This window comes from Haemaphysalis longicornis, unplaced genomic scaffold (assembly GCF_048455015.1).
Source record: "Haemaphysalis longicornis isolate Haplotype H1 unplaced genomic scaffold, Haemaphysalis longicornis Haplotype H1 scaffold_4, whole genome shotgun sequence".
In the NCBI taxonomy this organism is placed as follows: Eukaryota; Metazoa; Arthropoda; class Arachnida; order Ixodida; family Ixodidae; genus Haemaphysalis; species Haemaphysalis longicornis.
The window spans coordinates 16,182,600-16,210,157 of NW_027526361.1; the positions used below are offsets into that span (position 1 = coordinate 16,182,600).

Below are 27,558 nucleotides of genomic sequence, written 5' to 3' on the forward strand. Positions count from 1 at the left end.
GACATTTAGGCTGTTAATTACCGCCTAGACTTTCCCCTGTCCAATACAGCCACTTTATTACTGTACTGGGCGAGTGCCCCAATAATTGGTGCCTTATACCTCTTCCTTTCGAACGAAGAACTTATAGCCCCACTCGCTCAGTCCAGGGATGAAAAAAAAAGAGCCGTCGTTGAAAGCACGAGAAAGAAAAGAAAGGAAACGAAACTAAAGCAACCCAAAAAGTAAATATCGGCGCAGGTAAGTGACGAGATCGCCGGAGAAATTCTAAGAGCGTCAAGGACATATCCCCGAGGACCGACCGAAGAACAGACAACCAAAAAGAAAGAAATGATCGGAAGAGAGGCAGGGCGGAGCAGAAAAGACAAGCACGGCAGGAGACAGGCGGAATTGGCGAGGCGGAGCTTCGAGCAGTCCTCGGTGGAGGGAAGAATAACGGCGGCGGCGCAACAGCAAGAGACGGTCAATAGATTCCGCGGCATTGCAAAATCTCGAAGGAGGGAGGACGTCGGACGACGCGACTCCGGCCTCTTAATTTGAGCGGAAATGTCCTCCACTCACGTTTGCTCCCTAATTCATGACGCTCACACCTTATCTTTTCCCCTTACGCTTATGCGCCTTTTCTTTTTCCTTTCTTCCTTCCTTGCCTCTTAGGAGCGGTCTGTCTGTTTTCTCTCACCTCCTTTATTCAGATTCCGAAGTTTATGCCCCATTCATAATGACAGGGACATGTGTACCGCACATATTCTCTTCCTTTTTAGCGCCAGTAAGCCGCTCCTGTTGCTCCTTATTATTATTTGAACGTCCAGTCTAACCACACACCATCAAGATGGCGTCTGTATTAATTACTCCGTGCTTGAACGCGGATTTCGTGTTTCTTAACAGTTTAATCTGCAAATTCTATACCTTGATTTACTAGCCAGAGCTTCCAGAAAAAAAAATATTCAGGTGGAATGAAACTTTAGTACGAAGAGGCTCCATTAACGATCAAGGATTGCGTATCGATCGTATACAGTAGTTAGCTTAATTCCGCGCCTACTTTCAAAGATTTTCGCCCTCCTGGTACTCTCACAAGTTCGTTGTTCTCGTCTAAAATGTTTTTTGATAATACGCGGCGCATGTCACCCGGCTATGTACATTGCAGCGAAGGGACAAAAACTCTATTGCAGGGTGAGGGATAAAACTTGATCATAAAATTGGGCGAGGTATGTCCTGCATTCCAGCGTCACAGGCTCACTCGGGAAGAACTAGCACCGTCAAGCCTGTGGGAGAACTCGAGAATAATACCCTCCAATATGTGTCTGTCCTTTGTCAGGCTTCTCTGGAGTATGTTGGTGGAGCTGTTTTCTCTTGCGTAGCTGCGCACATTGAGATACCTGACGAATCTCGTAATCATTGCCACCTATACGCCTGTTTTTACTAACCTGCATTCGATTAACATAAAAAACTAGTCTACCACTGGCACATCAATGGCAATTTATTATTACCCAACCAGAATAGTACTCCTCAGCCTCATGCATGCGAGATTAGGGTAAGGTCAGAGCATGAAACTTAATATGTGAATTCCATCGGAGGTTCTCGCCTCAACTACAACTCTGAGTGAGAGTGAGATTGAGGATGAATCTAAGATGCAATTTATGTCCAAAATCAGTTTCCGGCGTCGACACCATCATTCCTAAAACTTCCCTTTATTACAAGAAAAAAACAGCGCACAGACAGGAAGGTGGAAGGCGAGACACAGTGCGTTTGCTGGCGTCTTGTGTTTTCCGAAAGAAAACATCTTGACAGACATTTCGATGCAAAAACCGCCTAAATTTGGGGCATAAGTTTCCAATATCTTGTTGAAGTATTTTTTAAATCATTTATTCTCTCTAAACTATAAAGTTTGTATACCTAAACGCCTTAAAATTTGTTGTACTTTTACGGACTAGCAACGTAAACCTATCGTTTTAATTCGGCAGTGATATTTCGTGATTGAACGAGTTCCGAAGTCGGAAAAGTGACAAGCTCTAGCACACGAAAACACATATGAGCCCCGACAACTGCTCCTGGGTTTTGCCAAGAATTCCGAAAAAGGCAGCTTTTAGATCGCGTGAGAAGATATCTTGTAATACTCCTCACTACAAATCTCACCCGTTTTCAATCCGTATTCGTAGCCCTAAATGTATAATGGCAACGTAATTCGGTGTACTGCGGGAATTGTGAAAGAGAACCGTGACATTAACAGCATCGTATCTCTAGTGTCTCTGCGAAGCCGAAACATGAAAACATAAATGAAGCTATGAAGGGTTTGACAACAGTGTTCTTGTTACGCAACCCAACGAAACGCATTTTCTTCGAGTTTTCACGCATGCTGGACCACTCTGGACTTGCTGTGTACGTTCTAAATTTCGTTGAAGTACTCGTTTTCTTCCCTTTTGTTTTAATTGCAAAACAAAACTAACTCCCGTACTTAACAACAGCTTTGGCGTGCCGCCAGTCAACATCACGTGTAAGGCTAGCAAACATGTACAACGGGCCAGCGAATTAAAAACAAAGAATATTGTAGCACATCAGGAAACCACTACAAATATGAAACCACTACAAACCACTACAAACCACTACAAACATCAGGAATACAAACATGAAGAACCTTCAATGACTCATTGCAAACCTCGAAACTTGCTGCTCGCAAGAATTTTTTCTCTCACAAACGTACGCAAAGATGACAGTTTGTATTTCTCGCCAGCGGCACTCATTCGTACCTTTTTTTCAGGGCGATCCAGCCGGAACAAGGACAGGCTGAAAAGGGCCGGACGTCGGTCGCCGGCAGTGAGACCCACGCAAGCTCACTTGGAGAGATCAAGCCGCTTCCAAGAATAAACGAAAAGAAAGAAGACAGGTACCACAAGTGAGGGCGGCAGCGCTAAACAACAGCAAAGTTTCGTGCAAATTTTCTTGTATTTATTTCGCTTATCCTCACTTCTACTTTGTTTCGCCTGCTTCCTGCCCAACACATCGTACGTAGTCTATGTTATACTGAGAGGACGGGCTGCCTCATTCGGGGTATAGTCTCGGTTTACCGTTGTCCTTGCTTTGCAGTCACTACGGAGTGGCGTCACTTGCTCCGGGAGGCGCCTGGCAGCCGCGTCTGCATGGCTCGCTGCGCTGCTTGCCGCTTCTTCTAGCATCCGTTCGGCACGCCTTGGCCCGTCGTAAAGGATTTGCACCTGCCGCAGCCAGCAGACATCAGGAGCCTTCGCACTCCTTGCCCTGTCCCCGGCTCGTCGATGATAGCTGGTAGTATACCTTTAAGGCGGCGGTGAAAACCGCCGTGTGGCATGAACGTCGGCTCCAACACGAACTTGTCGCAAGCCTTTGGACTTTAGGCAAAACCTACGACAATGCCGTATATGGGAAATAAGGGGGCCTTCGGGCCGCTCTGTGCTTGCGTTGTTAACGTTCGCCTTCGACATACAGCCATGACCTTCTATCCCACCAGGACCGTTAGAATATCTGCACTGCGCTTTGGCCTACAACCAAAAGTTCTTTCTTATTTACTTTAACGCTCTAACAATGGTGTTTTCGCCACATGTACTTTGAGTGAAACCGTAACGAAGCGTAGCAAGTAAAAGAAGCTCTTTCTTTTGAAAACCACAGTATACGTCGACGCCTTCAGTAACGCGTTCTTGAGAAAATCAATCAGAAAATGCGCTTCGTATCTACTCGCTTCGTTGCAAATGTCGTCTAAAGACAACAGTCTTCTGCCGCCCCTGCCACGCAACTTCCTCGCCTCTCCCCCTTGCCCAACCCTCGCACTCTTCCCTTCCTCTCTCGCTGCTCCCATGACGAACGCAATGAAGGTTTGCTGAATTCAATTTTCCCGCATTCGCACGTTTAGCGCGCCACGTGATGAGACAGAGCGTGTCTCCTTTTTTATAGTTTGCTCTTTGTTCTGGGTGGAACAGCACGAGCCACTGCATTTTGTCTGTTTTCTTTTATCTCCCTTGTCTTTTTCACCGTTCTGCAGACAACGTTTCTCCCTTATGCTAGCGTAGAAACCAACCCAACGAATATTCATATTAAAAAAAAAAAAACTCTGGTACTCTCGCTAGTTTCTTTTATTTTCCCTCAAACAGGTCTGTGCTTTCCTTCGAGCTCAATAGTGAGACTCCTCGATTATCACTCGCGCACCATCCGCAAACTATCCAGAACTCGATCCGTCGCTCGATTTTCTCATGCATTCCTACGGAGCCTCCAATCCGAAGGCAGTCCTGGGACTGCCCTGGAACTGCTCGGGACTGGTTAATCGAGGGTGCCCAATGTGAACATGTACGAGCCATGCCAGCAGTTTTAGTAGTTTGGAACGGTCCTGCCAATGGGCAGTGCTTCGTTTTCCAGGGCTCTTTCGCTTCGGCTGGGTGGCTGGATCGATTGACACACAGAAAAACAGAGCAAACGTTTCGCGTTTGCTACCACAAAAAGATTACCGTGTTTAAAATGTTAGTGAGTTTAGAAACTTAGATCGGCGTAAGCTTGCGACATTGACATTGTGTTCCAATAGAACGCTAGAACGCTGAGGCACGCGAACAAAATTAAAATGCGCCTTGGTAAGGCTAAGAGTTTATACTAATTCTTTTTGCTAAATTTTACTTTTCTACGCTAATGCACAGGCAATCGTGGAGTTAACGGCGCGTTAGCGATAAGTAATCTATAGTGCGAGATTGCTACCAGGCCGTCTCGGCCGGTGGAAAGAAGCATTATTTCGAACAACCGTATAAATCGGTTGAATTATTGCGAGACGAATTGAATGAAAAACACTGTAGTCAAGAATGCAACCGTTACCTGGCGTCAAGTAGTAGGAAGCCAGTGTGAAATCATTTCTAATGCGTCTTCTAAGAAAGCTCCAAATAACACCTACAGTAAAACAGATAATTAATTTATTTAAAAGACACGTTATTTAATAGTTAATTCATTATCCTCATTTGCCTATGTATTCTACGAGGCATGTGGAAACAGATGCAGATACATTAACCTTTTTTACAGTCCAACACACTGAGTGCGAATATCGAAGTAAGACCAACACCAATTTTACCATCCTCCGACTGCAGCGATACGGCATTTAAAATCGGAAATTTCTGTTTCCTGTCAGTAAAAACTAAAATTAACACTTTTTGTTAACAAAGTTAGTAATTGCAGCCATAAAGCGCAGTTGTACTGCTGACTAATAGCAATTTTGCGGCTAAACGAAGAACTACAAAGAGTATGTGCAGCGTAGAAAAAAAGCCCCCACAAAATGGAAAGCTCGTTTTACCATGTTATTGATCAATCAGCTGTTCTTAGATATTAAATGTTCATAAAATTATGGCTCCTATCCGCAAAAAGTGCTGAAGAAGGAGTGATTGACATGAGTTAGGCTTTATAACAGGCATTAGATTCCAGAGATAGATTATTTCATACCTGTGTAAAGGATGTTTTTATTCATTCTTAACGTTGGATGAAATAGGCTTTTAAAAGTTGCATCTTGACCCCTTAAATGCTCGCCTTCAACGGGGGGGGATGGATTTTTGGAAGTTACCTTGCCCGAGAACTTTCTTTCATAATTCACTTGGGCTTGCCGCAAATGAGGCTGACATATCTTCGCTGCTCTTCCCTTTGTTGCTTCTTTTCATTTCACCCTGCCACCACGGCAGCTGTTTTATCCTTTGGGATACGAGCAGAACGAAAACACCATGCTCGTAGGCCGGCACCTCGTCTCTTGCGAGCGGCCCCCTCTTTATACCGTGAGAGAGAACGCGTTTCACACGCCATGGTCCCAAGCGCCCCTGCCTCACGTGATAAACCACTCCGCGGCTATTTTAAATGAGTTGCCACAGCGTCTTCCTCGACCCATTCTCACACCCTTCACCGCTCTTTCCGAAACGCGCGGCGTGATTAAACTTTCGTTGCCACTTTTTGTTTTGTTTTTTACCCACCTGCTACTCGCACGCCGTGTCGCAAACTCTCCCGCTATGGTTATTGGAGAACAAAATTATCTATTGCTATGGCATCACCCACATTTTGGTGGTCTCGGGGGCCTACGCTATGCAAGCTTCGGCTTTAACACAAAGGTGGATTCAGGCACACTGAAGGCAAAGTAGTTAGTCAATACCGATGTAGATTATAGCGCGCCCATTTAAAAAAATGGCAGCGTACCTGCTCCTTTCGTTGCAAATGTCGACAAAAGACGATAGTATTTGTCGACATTTGCCAAGTAAGTGCCTCCCTTCGTTTTCCCGCTCCCCTCTCATATTCTCTCTCTTGCGTCAAGCTCCTCCCAAGGTAAACACGCTAAAAGTTTGCCCAAGTCAATTTGAATTTACCGCGTTTCACTGCTCCAGGCCGGGTGCCTCGATGCCAGCGTTGCCATACGGCGCAGACACGCGTGAATCGAGGCGCCCTACTTCAACGTTTATAGAACCCCGTTGCCCTACTCCATAGAGTTTCTTACAATATACTTACTAAGAAACTCTATGCCCTACTCCACGAGCGTTCGAAGCGGAACGCGGATCCTATCTAGTTGAACCTTTCGTTGCTGTTGCCGTTTTATTTCTTAAATGACGCCAGGAGGTGGTGCGGGCAACAGCAGGTGGCGGTTTTCTGCAGTTGATGTAGTATTTCATTTGCTATCGCGAAAACCAAGCATCCATGAATTACTTAATAAAGGAAAACTGCAAATATCAGTGATGTACTGATTTCCTGCCTTATATTGGCGTAATATCTTGTTTTTGTTCAACAATGTTGACAAGTATGAACATTGACGTTTAGGTTTGGTTGTAAGTAAATAAGACTATTGCGCAGATTTCGTTTCACTTTGGCCGGGTGGCTGAATCGAGTCACAGGCAGCCAGACAAAAACACACATACAGACAGACCATAATTTCTGCGTTTAAGCAGCCCAAGAAAGACTAGCGTCTTTAAAATGCACCCTGCTCAGGGCCAACAGCCCTCCCCATTCTAAGATTTGTGGCACCATAGAACACACGATGGCAAATTCGAGTAACTCATAAAAGAGATCGGATAAATAAAATTCGCATGCTTCCATTCAAAATGTTTGGCGGCTGGGTGCCTTGGATGATTGGTTGTATTGTTGGGTCAGGTGGTCCCTGCCTTGCCAGATCAGCGGCGATTGCTCCGCCTGAGCGGCACCTGATACGCTAAAGATGCGGCCCCATCACACATGCGTCCGCCAGATCTTTCTCCTAAAGTAAACCATGGTAAGCAAGCGCCACACCTCTCTACTCAGCATCCAATTCCCCTTTGGGAAGACGATGTGGTGCGGTGTGGTGTGTAGGGCTGCTAGACTTCGTATAACCTCAGCGTGCTCTGGGCAGCACATTAGAGAATGCTGGAAATTTCCGACCACCGTACAAGACAAGCACAGAGTCGATCGCCGAGCTGTAGTGCCCGCTTAGCATGTTCGGCTGAGGCATGTGTCTGCCCTTGTGTCCCTGTGTGACACAAAGTTGATGATGTTGGCGACGACGCGGGGACTTAAAATTCGTGATAAGTGCTCGCCGGAAGACGTTCCGGCGGTCACAGGAACCATTCACCGCAGGAGCGAATACCAGCGAAATCATTGTAATTTGATCAGCGGTATTGTTGCCCTTGACGCCCACATGGGACGGAAGCCACTGAAATCACACGTTAAAATCCTTGCTGCTGAGATCTCGCCCAAGCCATAGTGGGCGCTGGAAAATCCTTCCCGTAGGCTGCAAAATCTGCAATTCTGCTTTCGAATCTGTCATAATAATGACTTTCTGCGACCTGTGGGGCTCAGGCATTCGCAAAGCAGCTGCGGCGGCAATAGATTTCTTTTCTGCAAGGAAAACAACGTGGTCTTGTCCAGGAGCCTAGACAGGATGCGCCCCTGGCATGACGTACACCCGTGGTCTAGCCGCTCGGTGCTCTTTAACTGAGGCATCAGTGAAAATTTCAAGTGATTCGAAGAAGTTCGATAACAGCGCTAGGACAGGACAAAGAGAAGGCGAGACGAGGCTGGTCCCGCCTTCTCTTTGTCCTGTCTTAGCGCTGCTATCGAACTTTAAATATGTGCCACCAAGACCTCATTCAGACTTTTTTTCGATTCGGAGAAGTTTTCGCCAGCCCCGAAAGAACCAAGGGTCTCGTTGGTTCCACACGGGCGCTGCGCTTGACTCTCGTACAAGGAGCATGGAGATAGATCATAGCTGCGGCTTTCATGGGACCGCTGTAGCCTTAAAGTCGGCTTTTTCCTCGGCCACTGGGAACAGATAATTCTCAGAGTGTCGAGCGCCGAATGTGCGTGGGTTGCCGCCCGAGGGTAAAGCCGCCTGATCAATGCTCTTCCAGCATCAGTATCTCCTAGGCGCATTATCTGTGCGAGTAACCTCTGTGAGGCAAGCAAGCGGAGTGCATATCTCGTTTGCCGCTGGTTGAGGAGCCTCAGTAGCTGTCCTCAGCCGTTTCCTGTGTAGCGCTTCGAAGCGCTCATTATCTTAGTGATCGGTTCTCGATCACTACCCACGCTTCCCGCTCGCTTCCTGCCCCTTGAACCCTCCCTCTCGCGCCGCCATGTTGTAGCATGGCGCCAACTTCAAACATCCACATTTCCCACCCCTGCCCTCCTACCGCTCTACTACCCCGAGTTGCACTCTAACCAAGGCCCTCCTTGCCATAAATACGCAGAACTACCACATGTGCTTTGGTCCTGTGAAGAAAAACTCCTACAAACTCTTAAAAAGCACTCCACTTTATTACAAATTAGGAACGACGAGCAGTGGGAGGTCGCGCTGCTCAGCAATGCCCTCTGACCCAGGCCTCACTAGCCCAGGTGGCCGAAAACGCCGCAAAGATCTATATGAATCCTGCCGTCGCAGGCTGGACACGGAAGTCGACCTGAAAACGGTCCCACCCGTGGCAACAGTATAGTTTTATCTTATCTTATCTGATCTGAAGGGGAAGGCAGCTGAGGCAGCTGGTAAACAGCCCGACTAAAAATCAGGGCTAACTGACCCCCGTTTTGTGACTGCAACTAGGAAATAGGCCCCTTGACTCACGCCTATGAGACCTCTTACCTTTTATAAGTCCGGAAAAAAAAAATCGCATGAGAAGAAAGGGGGAGAGAATATTCACTAAATTTGCTGATTTTTGAACAACCAAATCCCGTTTCAATCCTGTACAAACACCGTAAAACCTTTAAAAAGTCTGATCTTACTGTTAGAACAAGCAGCTTAATTTGCCCTTAGCGTCCCCTTACCATGGTTTACTCTCTATACGCTGCCAGAGTTTGATTAGCGAAAGAGAAACTGAAGACTTCGCTTCTCATTCGCGTACCTTTAGCAAAACGACAGCTAAAATCTCTTTTATCCGCTCATATACAGTTTAAGTGACCCACTAATGTGGGAGAGTGCGAGTATAGCAAATGATAACAAAAGTAACAATGGGCTTCCTGTCGGTATTTTAATACCGTAGCCTCGTAAGGTATGTTTCTCTTTTACAGGTCACAGGAACCTCCAGTCGGGGGTCCACGCAGCGAATGACGCTGCCAGGGAGAGCAGATGATCGTTACCCCCCTCCTCTTCCGCCGTCGTGTCTTGCACGAACCCACGGCTGGAACAGGATGGCTGGCACGTTCTATGCAAGATGACCCTATTACGTGAAACTCCGCGGAGCCCAGAAATACTCGGGGTAGGCGAGGTATTCACCAACAAAGCATCGCCAACAGTGCCTACACACCCTCCGTTACCAAAACATAATACCATCCGAATGTACAGCCGGTAAAACGCTTGTCTATAACAGCGATTTCAACTTCAACCAGCTACATCCGAAAACTGCCGAAACATACTCGTTCCAAACATGTCGGAGGCAAAAGCGAAGGGCTAAGACTTCAGAATTCCGCAGTAGTTTTATTCAAATCCCGCTCCGGCGGGGCAGTATAGGGCTGAGAGTACGAACGCTGTGTTATAGACAAGCCTTTTACCGGCTGTACACTCACCCCCGTATTGCCCTTATCGCCAACAGAGCGTATCGTCGGACCGTCACCACGTCACGTGAGTGCGGAGTCACTTCGCGATCCAACGACAGGACCTGTTCCGCCGAGTCTCTCCAGACACGGACGCTCTGCATTCTCCAAATCACGGCATCAATTTTCTGGAAGCACTAGGCAATTATAGTATGCCGGGTGGCCTTGCGAGATTAGTGTAGTCCGGGGGTTACTACCCACCCCGAGAAGACCCTTAACACCATGGGCGAAAAATTAGTGCTCTAATAGGCACTCAATTATCTGACGAAGATTTCCTTCAATAAAGATTGATTGATTGATTGATTGATTGATTGATTGATTGATTGATTGATTGATTGATTGATTGATTGATTGATTGATTGATTGTGGGATTTAACGCGTCGACACTTCACGGGCGACAAGGCGCGTCATAAGGGTTCCGGATTATTTTTGACCACCTGGGGATCTTTAACGTGCGCCGAAATCTCAAAAACACGGGCGTTTTTGCTTTTTGCCTCCATCAAAAAAGCGGCCGCCGCGGGCGGGAATCGAACCCGCGTCCTCGTGATCAGCAGCAGAATGCCTTAGCCACTGAGCCACCGTGGCGGGTTTTCCTTCAATAAAGGCTTGAATCAATCAATTAAAATGAAGCTCTACCAGATGATGAACCCAAGTGACTTAATAGCAAAGCTCTGGCAATCCTTCATTTTCAGGACGCAGTTAATCCTTCTGTAATTTTTCCAACAAAAGCGTTCGACTGACTGTAAAGATCGCGTCGCGGATAGTGAATAAGCTAGCGTTGGGAAGTAACGCACATTTACTCCTGGTGGCCCCTCTTCGAGTAGTATAGTAATCCATGTTTTCTGCGTTTCTTTGTTTTCACGGCTGCAATTCTCCAGCCACAAAATATCGTTACGCCATGTGTTTAATGATCGCACACCGTGTTGCCACCACCCAACCCTCATTATGATTTCAATAGGATGCAGGATGCGCTCCGAATTCGATTCTTCCGCCTACGCCTACGTTAGGGGGAATCTAAGGTTCGGACCACCCACTCATCAACAAGTAACGACATTAAGCATGGTTCACGCTGTATGGCTTATAAGACGGCTAGATAAAATCGCGTAGTGAGCTATAAGGTGGTTGAGTATGGAGGGCCTACTAGCCTCAAGCGTAAGCATATTGCTTGGCCTACAGTCCGCTTACAGCGAGCTGCGTAATTTGCATTCCCCGCAGAAGCGACCACAGCGAACGGGCAGGTTTATGAAGAAAGGCGCGCACGTAGGAAAAAGCAGCAGGCCTGTTTATTCTAGCGCCCGATGGGCAAGGAGGGCGCGCACGTAGTTAGTTGACAGGTGCGATTCGATGTCTAGCACACAACTTGAGGACCGAGGCAAAAGTGGCGCCCGCGCTCCGGACGTCGAGGCCGGAGGCGCGGGAAAACAGGGCGGGCGGCCTTTGAGCCGGCCCGAGGCACGTTTCAACACACAACACGCGGAATGACGACGACGACGACGACGGGGAGTCCTAGGTCTTGTGCAGGTCGCCGCGCAGGAGCCTGTAGAAGGTCTTCTTGAACTGTTGGTTGGCGAGCGCGTAGCAGAACGGGTTGATGGGGCTGTTTGCATAGCAGAGGAAGTAGGTGAAGTAGAAGAGGTGGTGGTTGACGCAGCCCGCCGCGTCAGCGCAGAAGCCCTCGACGAGGGCGCACACGTGGTACGGCGTCCAGCAGAGCACGAACGCGCCCAGGATGAACGAGATGGTGCGCAGCGCCTTGCGCGCCCGGTTGTTCTCGGACTTGTGCTCCTTCTTGCGCTTGCTAAAGGACGACACGAGCCGGCTGCGGGCCGACGACTCGCGCGACAGCCCGCCCCCCGGCAGCAGGGCGCGCGTCGTGGTGGGCCCGCCGGTGGCCGGGGCTTCGACCACCACCAGCTTGCCGGTCGGCTTGGCGAGCGCAGCGGCCGCTGCGGCGACGGCCGCGGCGGCCGCGGGCGGCTGCTCCTCGTCGTTCCGGCGTCGCTTCCGCTGCTGCTCCGCAGGCTTGGTGCCGTTGCTGCCGCCCGCGCTGCGGCGCTGCTGTTCCTGCTTCTGCTGCTTGGGCGACGGCTCTCTCTGGTGCTGCGACGTGGCTTCGTCGTCGTCGTCATCCTCGGACTCCGGGCTGCTCGAGTGGTCGCCCTGGGGTGGAGGCGGCGGGCGGCGGCCGATGGCCACCAGCAGCTGCATGCGGCGCTGCTTGGCCGCCGACCGGCGCTGCATGTCCCGCGCCGTGCGGTAGATGCCGCCGTAGAGCACAAAGAGCACGACCAGCGTGGCGTAGAAGTAGCCGAAGATGAGCGACGTGTTGAACACGGGGTCCTTGAGGAACTGGACGGCGCACTCCCCGGGCTCGAGGTCGCGCACGCCGGTGAAGTGCTCCCAGCCCATGATGCTGACGAAGAAGACGACGAAGGGCAGCACCCAGGTGGCGGCCAGCATGGAGGCGACGCGGCCCCGCGTGCGCCAGCTGCGGTACCGGGCGGCGATCTTGACCGAGCAGTACCGGTCGATGGTGATGAGTAGCACCGTGTAGATGGACACGAGGCACACGGTGTGGTCCGTGGCGAGCCACAGGTCGCACGGCACGGCGCCCAGCTCCCAGCGGCCCACGAGCACGTACACGGCGTAGAAGGGCATCGAGACCAGCCCGATGAGCAGGTCGGAGAGCGCCAGCGAGGCGATGAAGTAGTTGCTCGGCTGCCGGATGTTGCGCTCCACGACGAACGCGGCCAGCACCAGCAGGTTTCCCGCCACGGTGAGCACGATGCAGAGGCCGATCAGCAGCCCGATGAGCACCGTCAGCCACGGACTGAACGGCGCCGCCGCCACCGCCGCCGGCCCGCTCTGGTTTCCGGCGGCCGCGCACGAGCCGTTGGTCTCGCACGCCTCCATGGTCAGCGCCCACCTGCGAGACACAGCCAGCGATGAACGGTGCCTCGTCCTGTGTCCCCGTCCCATCGTACGCCCTCCCGCGTCCGGCTTGGACGACCTGCCAGAGAGCACCACCTGCTGTTAGGCCAGGTCGATGGATCCGCCCAGTGCCCGTTTCACGCAGAGCAAGTTTCGAAGGAGAATGTTGAGGCAGGGCGTAATACGCAAACGATTATTGTGGAGGTGTCCAGTGGAAGGGCGGGAGCAACACTATTTTTCAAAGGGTCAGTTCCTGTGGGCAGAGCATTCTTTGTTCTCGGCCGGCTGGACCCCGTCAAGCCTCACTGCACTGGAGACTTTCTGTGAAATAATGTTTTATTGCGTAAGGGAAAGAGGTGTTCAAAGGTATACGCGGGCTCCTGCAACTGAAAGCAATTCGGAACGAGTTATGACGAACGTACAACATGGCAAAGACCGAAGAAACAACTCATCAGAGCGGGAGTTTAGGTGCAACAAAGAAGTGGCAAAGACAGAATCCATGTATTCGAAGACGAAAAAGGTAACACAACAAACAATGAGACAATGAAAGTAGCGGAAAGGCTCTGTGGAGATTTACGCGCTAGAAATGTTAATCGTGGAAACTTTACTAACTGGCCAGATTGTCTCCAACTTCCAACCATACCTTGGTTCCATCGCAACTAAACGAGATGGGCAGAAGGCGCTCAGGAAGTTTAAACGAAGGAATCCCGCATTTATTGACGGATAAACCGCGGATGCACTAAAGGAAGTGGGATATATTGTAGTAGAAGAGCTAGTAAAATTAATCGCGGTTCCTCGGTACATAAATTTCCACTAGCCTAAAAAAATGGCAACCGAATTCTAACTCGCACGACAAGTGATAGCAAAGAGCTATAATACATACCCGTCAGACCTGTTTCTGTTGTGTACAAATTGTACACCAAGGTTATAGTTAACCGTTAATGTGATACCTGGGTGTCAAGCAACCGAGGGAACAGGCTGTATTTAGGGAAGACTACAAGAAAATAGATCCCATTCACGTCAATAACTTGGTAATTCAGAAATGAGCGGAGTATAATAAATACATTTACATGGCACTTATAGATTTAAAAAATAGTTGAGTCAGTAGATGTCTTCATAGGGCTGGAGACATTGATAAACCTTGCAGCAGACGAGACGTGCATAGGGCTGTTGGAATACATTTACAGCGAATGTACGCGCACTATAACCCTTCATACGATGATTTGTAACCTCGCTTTCAGGAAGGGCATCATACAAGGGGAATCACCGCCTCCGACGCCAGTTCTTCCTGGGCACTTCTAACATAACGTTTTCCGGAGATTTTAGGGGGAAACCTATCGGTTAGTGCGGCGAATAAATTGCAGATTTTCGCGTAAAAAAATTACTTTCGGGCAGCTCCGTGAGAATTCTAGCATAAATCTACATTCTTAAAGGCGCAAGTGAATGCGGGTATTCTCGGATGGAGGAAACTACAATGCAGAAAGCTTTCCCCTAAAAAGCGTGGAAAAAGTGGATAATTTCTGAATTTGCGTGAATACTCCGTCGTAACTTAAGGGCCCTATTTCACCATAGCACCGTACCAGAAGCCAGAGCTTGAATCCTCTACGTTTATGGTAGGTGAGTATGTAAGAAATAAAAGGCAATGCTCTATTTTCTTTGACACGCATACTGTCGCGAAAACTATTCGTCTGTAGCAGTTGTGGTTTTTTGCACCTACCAGCATTCATACAAGCAGTGCCATTATTTCCTAAAGTTTCGTCCTGCCCATTTTTTTCTCGAAAATGTTGCATTTTACTTACTTATTCCCACCGGTAAAATTTTGTTGTGACTAAATGAAAGAATTTCTGATTTTTTTCTGATCAATATTATATGAATCTGCTGCATGAGGAATATGACGAAGATATAGAACATTTTCAGTGGTTCCAGGCCTGATGTTCGTCTTGTACGACCAGTGTTTATAACAATAACAATACATGAAGCAAAAAGTTTCGCATCTCTAAAATGAATTTATATCCCCCAAAGGTTGTGAGCGAGGGGTCATGAAACACTGTACGAAAGGCCATGTAGCAATAAATCCATACACATTCAGAAGAAAACTGATAAAACTGGAGGTTTCAGGTTGAGTCTGCGAGCAGGTCAGAAATTGAAATCCGTGTGTGGGCGTTCGCAAGTCAAGAACCCGAAATTTAAGGCCTGCTTAGTGGGGTGTTGCCACTATTTTACAAGGTCCCCTTGAAAATAGACGGGTGGTTGTTCGTGTTTCCGCCGGCAGTGACAATCCTTTGTGCCGCCAGAATCGGTCGAGCGCGTTCGCGGCACGCAGACGGTGGCTTATGGCTGAAGGGTTTCTGTGGAAGGCCTGCGTCGGGTGCCATTTTTGTCGTGTTTTCAGAAAAAAAGAAATCGAATTGGAACTGTACTTGGCTCACGTTACCTTCTTAAAGGGTCAGCAAACTTTGTGGACCGAAGACGAAATATATTTCGCCCTTCATTCGTCGTCTTTCTTCCGTAAAGTAAGCAGCTCTTTCAAGATGGAATTTTCGGAGAGACTCCTGGTGGCGATCGGCCGGTGCGAACACTTGGTCAGTCAGGGAAAACAACCGCACTGCGCCGAAGCGCAAGTCATTTTTTTATCCTTTTCCAGGTCGATCTCAAGGCGTAAGTAAGAACGTCTATATAGGGTTGGGTCAGCGATCAGCGCGTTGAGTTTAACGCCCCCTAATGGTATGATGAGCACCGGCAGGATGTTTGCTGTCCAGATAGAAAAGAAGCGTGCGACTTTCTTTTGTGACATTTTGCGCACGCTCTGTGCTATTTTTTACAACCTCGACGCAGCTAGCGCCGTCCAGCCTGACCCTTTCTCGCCTCATCGCGTTCTTTACGCGGGTTCTTCTCCGGCGTCTCGCCTTCATTTCTCCCTCCGTCCGGCTTCCCGTTTCGGGAGGTGGACGGGGCCTTTGTATTCCCAAAAGCTCACCCATCCTCTTAAGCGTACGTCGTCTTCTTTCCCGAAGAAGACACAGAACTCCCGAATGTGTATACGGCCGGGCCCTCTCGGGCCCAGAAAAATGGCTTGCTTCGGAAGACTCCCCCATTCAAGAAGCTTTCCGAGCCGGGATTACGTGGAGATGTACCCATAGCGTGTCAGCCGTATAGCCAGCGGCAGAAAGCTGTTCCAAGGGCAAGATAAAGAGCCTTACGAGGAGCTTTGCCTTCCCAGGGACGTCCTTTCAGGGCCTTTAGAAAAAGACGGCAGCATCGCGCTCACTAAGACGGGTTAGAGTTCTTCTCATTTAGCCTGTACTTGATATTGCCTTCCGCGGCGCGTTTGTTAAACAGCTGCCTGGCCTGAAGCAAGAAATAAAGGAAATCGGTTATCCCTGCCTCAAAATGGTGAATGCTGAGCTGTTCACGTGGCGTTATGTGCTGTAAAGCTCTCCAAACTAGGAATTGAACTAGTACATCATGAGGACGCTTATCATAAAAATACACCTTCCATGTGCAGAAGAAACAATCCTTGAGGCGAGTAGTAGCTGCCAAAACAGAATGCTGTCCCCACCGTCGTCTTCGTACTTCGTCTTAACAAGAAATACGGACTCCGGGAATCAAACCCGTGACAGTGCACTTGCTCAGTACCTAGACGTCTTAATAACAAATCTTGCGCACCGAGTGATCTACGCATTCGACAAACCGAAGGCACACCCAGAGAAAGGAACGCCTTAAAGGGGCCATGAAGACAAAGTACAAGTTTGTTTTATTCGAGCGATTTCGTGTTCTATAGTGCCCCCAGCGCTTGTCCGGAAGCAAACGATGCTTTATTCACACCGAAATTATTCAATTTGAGCTAAAATTTTGATTCTCGTGCCAAATCGTGTGTTTGAACGACGTTTGCAATGACATCACAAGAATAGATCTTTCACCTTAACTTGGTGTGGAGCGGGGACTTGTTTACTGTTAGCCAACCTGGATGGCCCCACCACACCGCGGCAAGCCGTTTTCTGCCTTTGGTTTGTTTGTGACCGTATTTAAACCTGGCTTGTTTTTGTTCATGGAGAAAATAATCGTTTAGTGAAACATGGTGCTCGCTCGACAAATATGGTCACGTAAGAAACCGTCTCTTGCGTCAATCGGCCAGTGTCGTCTGAGACAACCCCAAAGCCCCGCAGTCCTGTGCACCTAAACCAAGCATAGTGCGCGCAGTAGCAACAGCAGTACGCATCGGTACTTCTATGTTTACGTGTGCTTTCGTAACTTCCACTGTTTGTCCCAGCATTCTTACATAAAAAGAATGTGCCCTATATTTAAGCATAAATAGCTCGTGCGGCAAGCTTATAAGCTCTCCCTAATTTGCGTTTGCTTTTGCCAGCCTCTGCCGATCGCAGAGCTGGCTGGTATGACATCATAGGCTCCGCTGCGGGAAATGAGCTAGTGGGTCGCATGGCCATTCCCTTTTTTCCTAATTATATAGCTTATTTGAGCAAAGTTTACGGTAAAAGTGGCGTCAGCATGGTTCTAACGAGGCAATCTTTTGAATGAACCAAACTTTCATTTTGTCTTCATGGCCCCTTTAAGAGTCGAACACATGAACGGAAAGGGACGCGTATCTGCACGCGTCTCCGCCCCGAGAACCGGTTTGGCTGCCGGATGGCCCGCCGCATCGGCGGCTCCACCGCGCGTCCAACCGGCTAGATATTTTGACGCGCCGCGGCCGCGTCGGAAACCGGATGGTTCGGACGGTCACGTGCCCCCGCTTTAATCTGCAGACACGTGTGCGTCCAGCCAATGCGTTTTCCGACATGTCGCGGCAAAATATCTAGCAGGGTGGACGCGTGAGGGAGCCGCCGATGCGGCGGGCCATCCGGCAGCCAAACCGGTTTTCGGGGCGGAGGAGACGCGTGCGGGGACGCGTCCTCTTTCCCTCACGTGTCTCGCCCTTGAACCCAGCAACCAGGCATAAATCTCGGCAGAAGCGCAGTATTTGCCCATCGCTTCGTTCATTTACAGCTTCGCACTGTTAAAATAGATTTTCCGTACCGGTAACCACCCCTCCTTCGAATTCATGTTATACCATACGCCTTGTTTGTTACGAGGCAAACTATAGCTATCCTGGAGGGCGAGTAGCCATTACGCGATTGAACTAGCACGTGCTTTAGATCTCCTGAGGCACCCCCGAAGGAGTAGCAGCTCTAATTTATTTAATGGGACTCCGATAGAGTGTGGAGCTGGACGCAATTCCCCGCCCCTTGATGAAAATCGGGGATCATTGCCCCGATGCTCGTAGCAATTCCCCCTGCCGATCGCGATCTCAATGAACACAGGAGAGGGGGTCATGCGTAACATCCCCCCGCCCAAAAGGCGTCCGGGCGCAACCGCGCTCAGACCCGTCCGCTGCCCACAATCCGGGTTAGCCTTGCGTAATAAGCCGGCATGCTCTCCGAAAACGGCGGCTCGACGCCTAGTGGTTCGGCCCCCGTGTATAGCGATGAATGAGGCGCTGGTTCGACTTGGCGCCATGCAGCGTGCCTCGCTACTACATCGTTTTTTTTTGTTGTTTTTGTTTTTTCGTACAGCGCAACAGTGCCCCCACCAGAGGTGGATTCAGGTGCCTACATTGCAAGGTTCCATAATGCTGATGGGAGTGAAGGAAGGAGGGCGCAGCCAACCAAAATGTCATGTTTTGTTTTCTGTTGCACACCAAGCGCTTTTTCATCAACATCCCGCAGAGAACCATGTGACCGGGTTAAAAAATGCTCCTTCCTTGCTGCCGCGCTTATACTCTTTGAAGGGGAAAAGTTGGCTGTGGGGGAAAAGCGATTCGTACGCTCCCACTACGGCGGAGGTTGCCTTAGCCAATATACCGCCTGACAAAAAGTTTGAAGTGAGGGGTGCTTTGCTCGCCGCGGACAGCGATGGTCCCCGCCATGGTCTAAAAAATTGAGCGTGCCGAAAAATCACTGTCGATGGGTGTGACCGGGAGGGGGTGGATTAGTTAGTGGTTTGAGGGGGGTGGCGGGGTGGCGATCGCCAAACCGCCCCCCCCCCCCCTTCTAGATACGCCCCTGGTCCCCACATTACATGATGCAGAAGACCCACAAACGCGTCTTTCATTGTAAAGACCCGTCGCTGTGTTTGTTTCCACTCGTCCGACTTTTTATGAGTATATTATATCCTTCGTACTTCGGAGGCCACGTTAGTCTTTTCTCGTCACATTCTAAATAAACACTACCTTCGTGAAGCGACCTTGATATATCCCACGAATTGTGAAATAAATTAAATAGATTGTTGTACTTTTATTGCACAGCCATACAGGACAACAACAACCGGGGTAAAATTCACTCTTTGTACTATTCGTGGCATCGTGAAAAAAATGTATTCGCTGCAACAATGCTTCTTAAAAGGCAAAGCAAGCGACGAGGGTGCCATAGCGCATTCAAGCGGGAAGACAAGTGGGACGCAGTTCAAAGAGGACAGGAGGCATTCGATGTTCAGTGCATCATCGCGCGTGTCTCGAAGAAGCGCGCGCGCACACGCGGAACATATTGCGGTGGCCGCCCCGTCGAAATCGTCGGCGCTGGAGCGCGCGAGGTGCTGCCGCGTGCGAGGATCCGGCCGGGATGAGCACCTTGGCTGGATCGATGCTCGGCGACGGAGAATTTCCGCCGCAGGCGGTCTTTTTTGTGCAGCCGCCAGCAAATGTGCGGGCCCAACTTCTTTCCGCTCGAGCGCTCCCGCGCCGAGATTGATTTCCCCCCGTCGTCACTCGAGCAGCCATCGGCGAGCCGCGCGTACACCCCCCCTCCCCCCTCCCCACCTCCTTCGAGCGAGGCTGTGCCCTTAGCGGGCCTCTTATACAACATGCCGCCGCTGCCCAACATCCATGACCACTGGCGATCGTCGCCTATCGAGCAACGCCAGAAGAAACAAACAGAGTGGAGGCAAAGAAAGGCGTCTCTACTCACCGGGCCCATGCGCCGGGCTTATCAGGAACGGCCAGAGGTTGCCCCTTGGTCCGAAACCTAGCGCTGACGTACCTGCAACATTTGAAGAGAATAAATCCAATTTCAAGATCGACATTCCGGGCATTTCTGCATTGAGTTCTCGCGTGTACAACGGGACGGAGCAGCGCGCGGGCAAAAGAAAATGCGGCGCGCTGAGGAAGGGTAGCGAGCGAACGTCAGCGAACCAGTCGACGCGGGTGCCGCGAATCATCCGAACGATCCTTGCGGTTTGTGCTGTGCTCTCGACGGAAAAAGCATGCGCCCAACTCAGTGTTTTGCGAACTGGAAGGGAAACGTCGTATTTTAATTTATTTCTGCTCAATGGGGACGAAAGTGATTATCTCAGCTTCTGCCATTCCGTGTAGTCTGTAGCAAATAGCGTATCATCTGTATCAGAAATTTGTACAAAGGACAAGGTAATAAGGCAATTCACTTTTCTGGCAGTACTTTTCGTTCGTCAAAATGTAAGCCATTAAAGATACAGGTTAGTGCTGATATCAGTCTTATAGCTGGTGACTACTTTATTATTGTTTCGGAAAGCTCGGTGCAAGTTTGGTTGATTGATTGTGGGGTTTAACGCGCCGACGCAACGCAGGCGATGAGGCGCGCCGTAGTGGAGGGCTCCGGATTAATTTTGACCACCTGGGGATCTTTATCGTGCGCCGAAATCTCGTACACACGGGCGTTTTTGCTTTTCGCCTCCATCAGAAAAGCGGCCGCCGCTGCCTGGAATCGAACCCGCGACCTCGTGCTCAGCAGCGCAACGCCTTAGCCACTGAGCCACCGCGGCGGGTTCGGTGCAATTTTACAGACGCACTTAACGCAGCGCGTCGCAGTTGGATATGCCGCCTCTACGCAGCTAAGACTATAGAGTGTGTACAAAAAGGGACAAATCAAAGGTTAACACGAAACTATGAACAAGACCATGCAAAATCTGATATATATATTTTTTATTTAGTACATACTGCAGTCCTATAAGGACCAAGCAGGAGGTCAGAATGGAAAGGTACATTACACACATGGTAGCGATGAATTATTAATTACCATGTTCCGGTCACGCACAAAAAAATGTACATATTAGTAACGGCAAGATAACTTATTTAAACAAAAACCATAACCCATTCTAAGCTAAAACAGTTACAAAAGAACACACTAAATGTTTCAAAATCAAGAGAAACAAAAACCGTCATAGAACACAAATTCATTCTTACGCCGTAATGTTTAAGCAAAATATTGGCGCTCTTTGGGTATATTCAGAAAGTGCTGTTACAGGTATTTATTATATTACAGAAATTTAGTCATGGGATAATTTTGAGTTCAATTGAAATTACTCGCGCTATTTGTATGTTATGGTTGATGGCTTCATACTCGCATTTTATTTGTCCAATAATATTCTACTTCAGGCGATGCTGAGTTATACCGTACGAAAAATGCACGTTCCAATACAGAACAGCAGTCTCGCCTTCCTGTTCATCCTCTCGCGTGAGAGATACTACATGCCCTCCCAAAACCCTAATAATACTGCAAACCATACTTTGCGAATGGTTTTGTTTTGTTACCAGAGCCTAGCCACGCAGAAATCTGTGACTGCAACCCGCTCTTCACTCACCCAGACAGTGCTTGTTTGACAGAATGCGTTCTTAAAGTAATTGGATGTCTTAGGGAAGGACTGTACTCCCAGATAAACACCAAGCCCGCGGCGGCATTCTTATCGCCCACGCTCCACTGTGGACCTCATTTCGCTTGGCTGCTTCTCGGACGTTTGTGTGTTACTTGTAGCTGAGCACAACTACCCTCTAATAAACTTTACTTACTACAAGAACATTCCGTCCTTTCTTGACGACGTGAGATCTGGCGGGGCTGCCAAGATACGAGCAGAGGTAACGCGGAAGCATTGCTCAGAAAGGGGTACTCACAGTGGACTTTTTTCTTCTTGTTTTTTTTTTTTCTTATGCAAGACCTGGATGAAAAGCACGAAAATCTTTGCGTGCGAACGCTTCGCCATACGGTTCATAACGCCCGATTTTCCCAAGTGCCAGGCCTAATGATTCTCTTGTTTCAACTGTTCGAACTAAGCCATTCGTCGCGCTCACTTGCGAAATTGTCCTTTAAGTATATCCGGTCACCACTTTACACTGCTATTTCATAGTGGTGACGAGGGATTGCGGTCCGTCAACTCTCCCAGTTTTTAGACCTCTTACAACATTGCGGGTCGCTGTCAAGAAGGCCAGAGTAGCGCCGTAGAAGTGGTCGCGAACAAAAAGAAGGGGTAGAAGCGGGCTTCAGCCTTTCGTAGCAGCTCAGGAAGCAGGAATAATGCAGCTTTACAGCAGCATTGCCGCAGAAAAGGGGAGTTTTGGAGCAGCTTTGGAGCACCAAAAGGCGAATTCCGGGGCAGTGCAAGTATCTGTGGGAGCAGATTTCTAGAGTCGAACATCATTTGTTTTAATTTACTTCAGGTAAACAGAAAATAATGACGGAAGCTCACACTATCGCGTAAGACTTAAGGTAGCGAAGCTGTACGCAACCTTCGCGCCCATCACGACGGTTTAGGTCCACGATTGCAGCCGATTTGCTTCTTCGCGGCCGCAAGGACCTTTACTTCACCCTTGTTGCTATAGGTGTGAGCTTCATTTTTTTTGGAAAGTGATAATCGTTGGACATCACCTTGGAGGGGCGCACACAATGACGTGTCTTTCTCGTTCCGAGCAACTGTTGCCACAATTAGGGCGAACGCTGGAGCTTTTTTTACCAATCTTGGATGATCTCCCTAAGTGAATATGCTTGGCAAAAGTGCGCCGGGGACACTGGGTGGTCGCAGTGACGCACACACACACGAGCGCTCGGCATTTTCTTGGTTTTTTAACTGCCGGGTGATCGTTGCGAGGCACGCGCTCGCGTGCGCGCGCTCACAAGCATTAGTAATTTTCTTGGTATTTTTAACTGCGGACACGCAAAATAACGTTTTGCTAAACAGCTTCGCTGTTAAAACAAAACAAAAATGGCTGGCGATTACGATACTCCCTAATTCGTAATTTAGGCGCAGCGCGAAGTACAGTCTTCTCGGTCACAGCGCATAGCTACTGCGTCTCAGGAGGTGATCGCGTGATAAGAGAACGCACGGCGGCGCGCTACTCTGCCGTTATCTTGCAGAGCGTTGCCACCGCCAAGGATCTTGTAAGTCGTGTTTGAACCTCCTGCGCAAATGTAAGCAGTTGTAAGCCTCTGCGTCGGCGGCGCGAACTGCGTCTCAGGAAGTGATCGCAATCTGCGTCTCGGGAAGAGACCGCAAAGTGCGTCTCAGGAAGCCAACGCATCATCGTCGAGCGCACGACGGCACGCGCTGCTATGGCGTCATTTCGCAGCGCGTCGCCACCGCCCAGCATGTCTCACTGCCTCCCCCTCACACTTTCGCGATGCGCCGCCGCCGAGGAGTGTCTCCCACAGCTTCGGCATACCGTCCTCCCTCTCACACTTTCGCCACACTCCTCCCCCGTTTCCTTTCCGTCTTTGGTTCTCCCTTCGTTCGCTCGGTAACGAGGACAACGCCGTCGTCAAACCACAGTAGTGGGCGCCAAAGTGCTGCGCGCGAAAAGTCAAACTCAAACTCAACATTCGATCAATACTGAGCCGACTACATTTTCAACAAGTTATAAAAATATAATTCCCCGGAATTAAAGCCTCACAACTTGCAGAGCAATTATTTAAAAAAAACTAAAAATAAACGGTGCTTGAAGTAGCTGCGGCTGGTTAGACTTTAGACAAGTGAAAAATACATGCTCCTGCTATAACAACATCATCAGCGACGAGGAATAACCCAGAAAATACCAAATATTGGCGAAGTGGTCCCTTGCACCTAATACTAAACGTTTACCTTCATTTTATACCTAATGAGACCCTAGTCAAATGAAAAGAAAAATGAAGAGAAACTAAGATAAAAAGAAAGTAAGATGAAACAAGAGATAATTTGATGCATTGCATAACTGAACCTTGCTGGACTCTGGAGAAATTAAAAATAAATGCTGATTTTCAAAAAACTCGGGAGCAAAAAGTCTTCCAGCGTATTACCGGTAATATTCGCAATGTAATTTGTGCTTGTATCTACGTAAAAACACCGTGCAAATGCATCGTGTTCAACCGAATAACGAACGTGCTGGTGTTTAGCAACATTGTTTCGTGAGTAAACAGTGGGCTCACCGAAGTGGGGATGGGAGTGCGCGGGAACGATACCCCCCTCCACACACACAAATCAGTGCTGTACGGCAAAACACACCTGCAGAACTGGTAACTTCCCGATAGCTGCTAGCTTAACAGAATCTTCCCTCTCAATTGTGCCAGGGTCGCTCCTGTTATCTCATCCTGTTGAACATGACAAGGCTGCATCTAACTTTTGAAATGGCAAGCACATTCACTAAAAGGCAAAATGGAGATGGTCCGACTATACATTAAAAGTATATTATTGTTTTGCTTTTCACAATAATCAGGACGATTGTAACGACTGCTCGTGGCGACACATGCTTCACGGCGCTGCACGCTGTGCGGTGAAGCTGCGTTTACAGGCAAAGTTTGCGCATTGCCTTCTCGCCAAGCACACTCCCAAGTCCGGTGAAGCTGCGCCGCAATGTGGAGGCCTGAAAATTGTGACGAGTGACTCGGAGCGTCACTCCTTTAAGGAGTCCGCCGGAGCGCGACCCGTCGTCAATGGTATCTGAGTGAATGAGTTGCTCCCTGACGGTTTGCTCCCTGCGCAATGCGAGTGGCATTGAACATTATCTCACGGTTGCCTCACATTTTGCGGCACCGCTTGGCAGCAGTATCGGCTACAATTCTGCCTGTTGGGGCAGGATGGCCCAGAAAAACCGGATTGGCGCAGTGTGGCGCAAATGGCCCAGCACTCCCACCCCTGAAAAAGATGCGAAGTCGAGATCATGGCTGCTTCACCGCGATTTTACCCCCCTCTAACTTATTCAGCGAAAAGGAATGTGATAGGTTGGTGTACAAACCTAGTACACTTTCATATATGGGCTTCGGCGGGGGGTGCAAAAAGGGGGGTGCACCAGTACACTTTCATATATGGGCTTCGGCGGGGGGTGCACCAGCACAATTGCCCCTTCCTACATTGCAACGGGTTTCCCCCTCAAGACAATATCCTGCCGACGCTCATGTTGTCATACCACAATTTGCCCCAAGAAATTCGTTTACAATTCACTGCACACTATTTTCCTGAAACCACCCACCCGCCAGAACAGCTGCGGAAGCGGCATCGTTATATTCCTAGATATAAAACTGGGATTCGAAGTTATATCTGCTAGTATATGCTATCGCACTAGGCATGACTGCAGAGTCGTCGCCGAGAACGGACACGTTACAATTGATTTTAAAGCACGTCCAGTCATGTACAAATTAAAAGCGAACCCAAAAATTGCCTCCATCTCCCCGCGAGGGAACCCTGGTGTGATGCGGCGCATCTGGGGGTTCAATTGGCGTTTCCATTGGGTTGATTCTCTACATCGCGTGAAACGTATTGTGAACGCGTAGGATGCCTTCCATCACATACGGACGTTCTCATACACGGGACGATGGAGGCAATTTTACATTTTCATGCACATGCATACGCGAAATGAGAGAGTACACATGTTTTAGCGGCCAGCACCCAGCGCGATACCCGCTTTATATTCACAGCGCTTGAAGGAGAGGAGACCGCGGAGGAGATTCGCGCATGCGCGCACATGCGTACCGGAGCAGCTGTTAACGCAGCGTTAACGCAGCGAAGCGCGCGCCAGCTATCGTTATGCTAATGCGCTGGAGTGAGAGTGTTGCACACAGCTGTGGGAGAGGCGAACGAAAGAGGGCTGCGGACGGACGCCGCCGCCGATGACGACGACGCAGTAGGGACATGCCTCAGAGCAAGAGATGCGCCGCCTCTAAAATATGAACCATAACACGCAAAGTCAAAGAATATGGTTCTATCAGATCAGATCAGATCAGATAATGAGGCGTTTGTGGTATATTTTGTAAGTTGCATTTCCAAACATTGTTGCTGTTGTAAAGCTACGCGACAATCTGACTTCCATGGAAAGAAATTGCACTATTTGTGTGTTCCGGTTCATATTTTCGCGTTGGCGTTTCATTTGTGCGTGACTGTACATGGCGGAGAGCGAAGATTGTGTATAAACCAGTACGCTGGATGCGTACAATATACGAGGCATCGTGTGCGAAAACTCAGCACATAACCTATAAATAAATCAGCGCCATTCCACTGTGTGAAGGTGAATGACCAGGGGAGCTGTTTGGGGCTACTGGTTGGCCGCGAGCTCTTGCTCAAACCGTGCCGTCGCGCTGGGAAAGCGTTCAGCGGGATTGTAGCCACGCCGACGTCTTGCGTTTTACGAATGGTGGAATTCGCGGTGCCGACGGGCATCGCGTTTACGGATGGGGTCCGTGGTCCATCGGTGGTCGTCTTCGCCGCGTACGCCCCATTGCTGCCTTGTGTGTGTGTGTGTGTGTGTGTGTGTGTGTGTGTGTGTGTGTGTGTGTGTGTGTGTGTGTGTGTGTGTGTGCGTGTGCGTGTGCGTGTGTGTGTGTGTGCGTGTGCGTGTGCGTGTGCGTGTGTGTGTGTGTGTGTGTGTGTGTGCGTGTGTGTGTGTGTGTGTGTGTGTGTGTGTGTGTGTGTGTGTGTGTGTGTGTGTGTGTGTGTGTGTGTGTGTGTGTGTGTGTGTAGCTAATTAACGTGAGAGTTTGGGCGAGTTGGTACTCCATTGAAATAATTGCTTACAGCGCGAACGATTAGACGAGGGATGAAGAGAGTGGCTACACGGACAGGCGCTGTCCGTGTAGCCACTTTTTTCGTCTTTCGTCCAATTGTTCGCGCTGTAAGCAATAATTCAATCTGTGAGTAGGCTTCACTGTGCGGCAGACAATGCGGAAAAGCCAGTTTACAAAAATCAAGTTTACACAGCTTCAGTTCCAAACACAAATGCATTGTTGGGAACACATTTTTCTGGGGCGGTATACGTCATTTTGTATCAAAATATGAAGCTCCAGGAGGCGAACAGGTGGCCGAAGGCAGAGGGTGTGCAGAAGTGAGAGGGTGAGAAGTGGCATTTCTCACTCTACGCACGCAAAAAAAAAATATATATATATAGCGGGGAAGTTAGCCTACAACAGCTCGGCCGCAAAAGTATGGAGGACGCTTAAGCTCCGCTTTAACAGTGGAGATCGACAGCTCGCAGAAGTAGACGGGAATGCTTATCCGCACTCGAATAGATGGCGACGTCGACTCGGAAGAGCGCCCCGCACTGGTGGGAGGCACCCATGAGGCACCACATTCATTTCACGCGTGTCCTCCGCTAAGCCCAGAAGCGGCCCGGAGGCCGGCTACACATGAACCATCACGTCACGATCGCAGCGCCACTTGGTGGGCTCCGCGATAGATGGAAACTTTGCGCTCCTCCAATCGAACGAACAGCGATATTCGCACCCCAACGACTATGCCAGCTTTTCTGCGACGCGATCTCCTTAACACTATCCCGTTAAGAAAGAAGATTTTGTGGGCGGCGTGGCCTCTCATCGTCAGCCTTCGCGCGTGTCGGCGACGCCTGGTGGCTGCGCG

At 49.4% G+C, this 27,558-nt stretch overlaps 2 protein-coding genes across 4 annotated transcripts in view; both read right to left on the bottom strand.

Moving 5' to 3' along the window:
• The window catches only part of LOC144178302 (proclotting enzyme-like), a 439,300-nt gene extending 438,707 nt beyond the window's left edge, over positions 1 to 593 (bottom strand). The window contains exon 1 of the mRNA XM_077706045.1: positions 588 to 593. The gene's annotated coding sequence lies outside the window, so the exon portion shown is untranslated. The remainder of the gene's footprint in view (positions 1 to 587) is intronic.
• A 10,685-nt stretch (positions 594 to 11,278) lies between these two features.
• Machr-b (muscarinic acetylcholine receptor) overlaps positions 11,279 to 27,558 on the bottom strand; it is a 60,930-nt gene continuing 44,650 nt past the window's right edge. For all 3 annotated transcript variants that reach the window (XM_077706037.1, XM_077706038.1, XM_077706039.1), the window contains 2 exons: positions 19,908 to 19,979; positions 11,279 to 12,943 (listed from right to left, as the gene is read on the bottom strand). In XM_077706037.1, the coding sequence (XP_077562163.1) occupies positions 11,524 to 12,943; positions 19,908 to 19,979 (1,492 nt within the window). In that variant the 3' untranslated portion in view covers positions 11,279 to 11,523. The remainder of the gene's footprint in view (positions 12,944 to 19,907; positions 19,980 to 27,558) is intronic.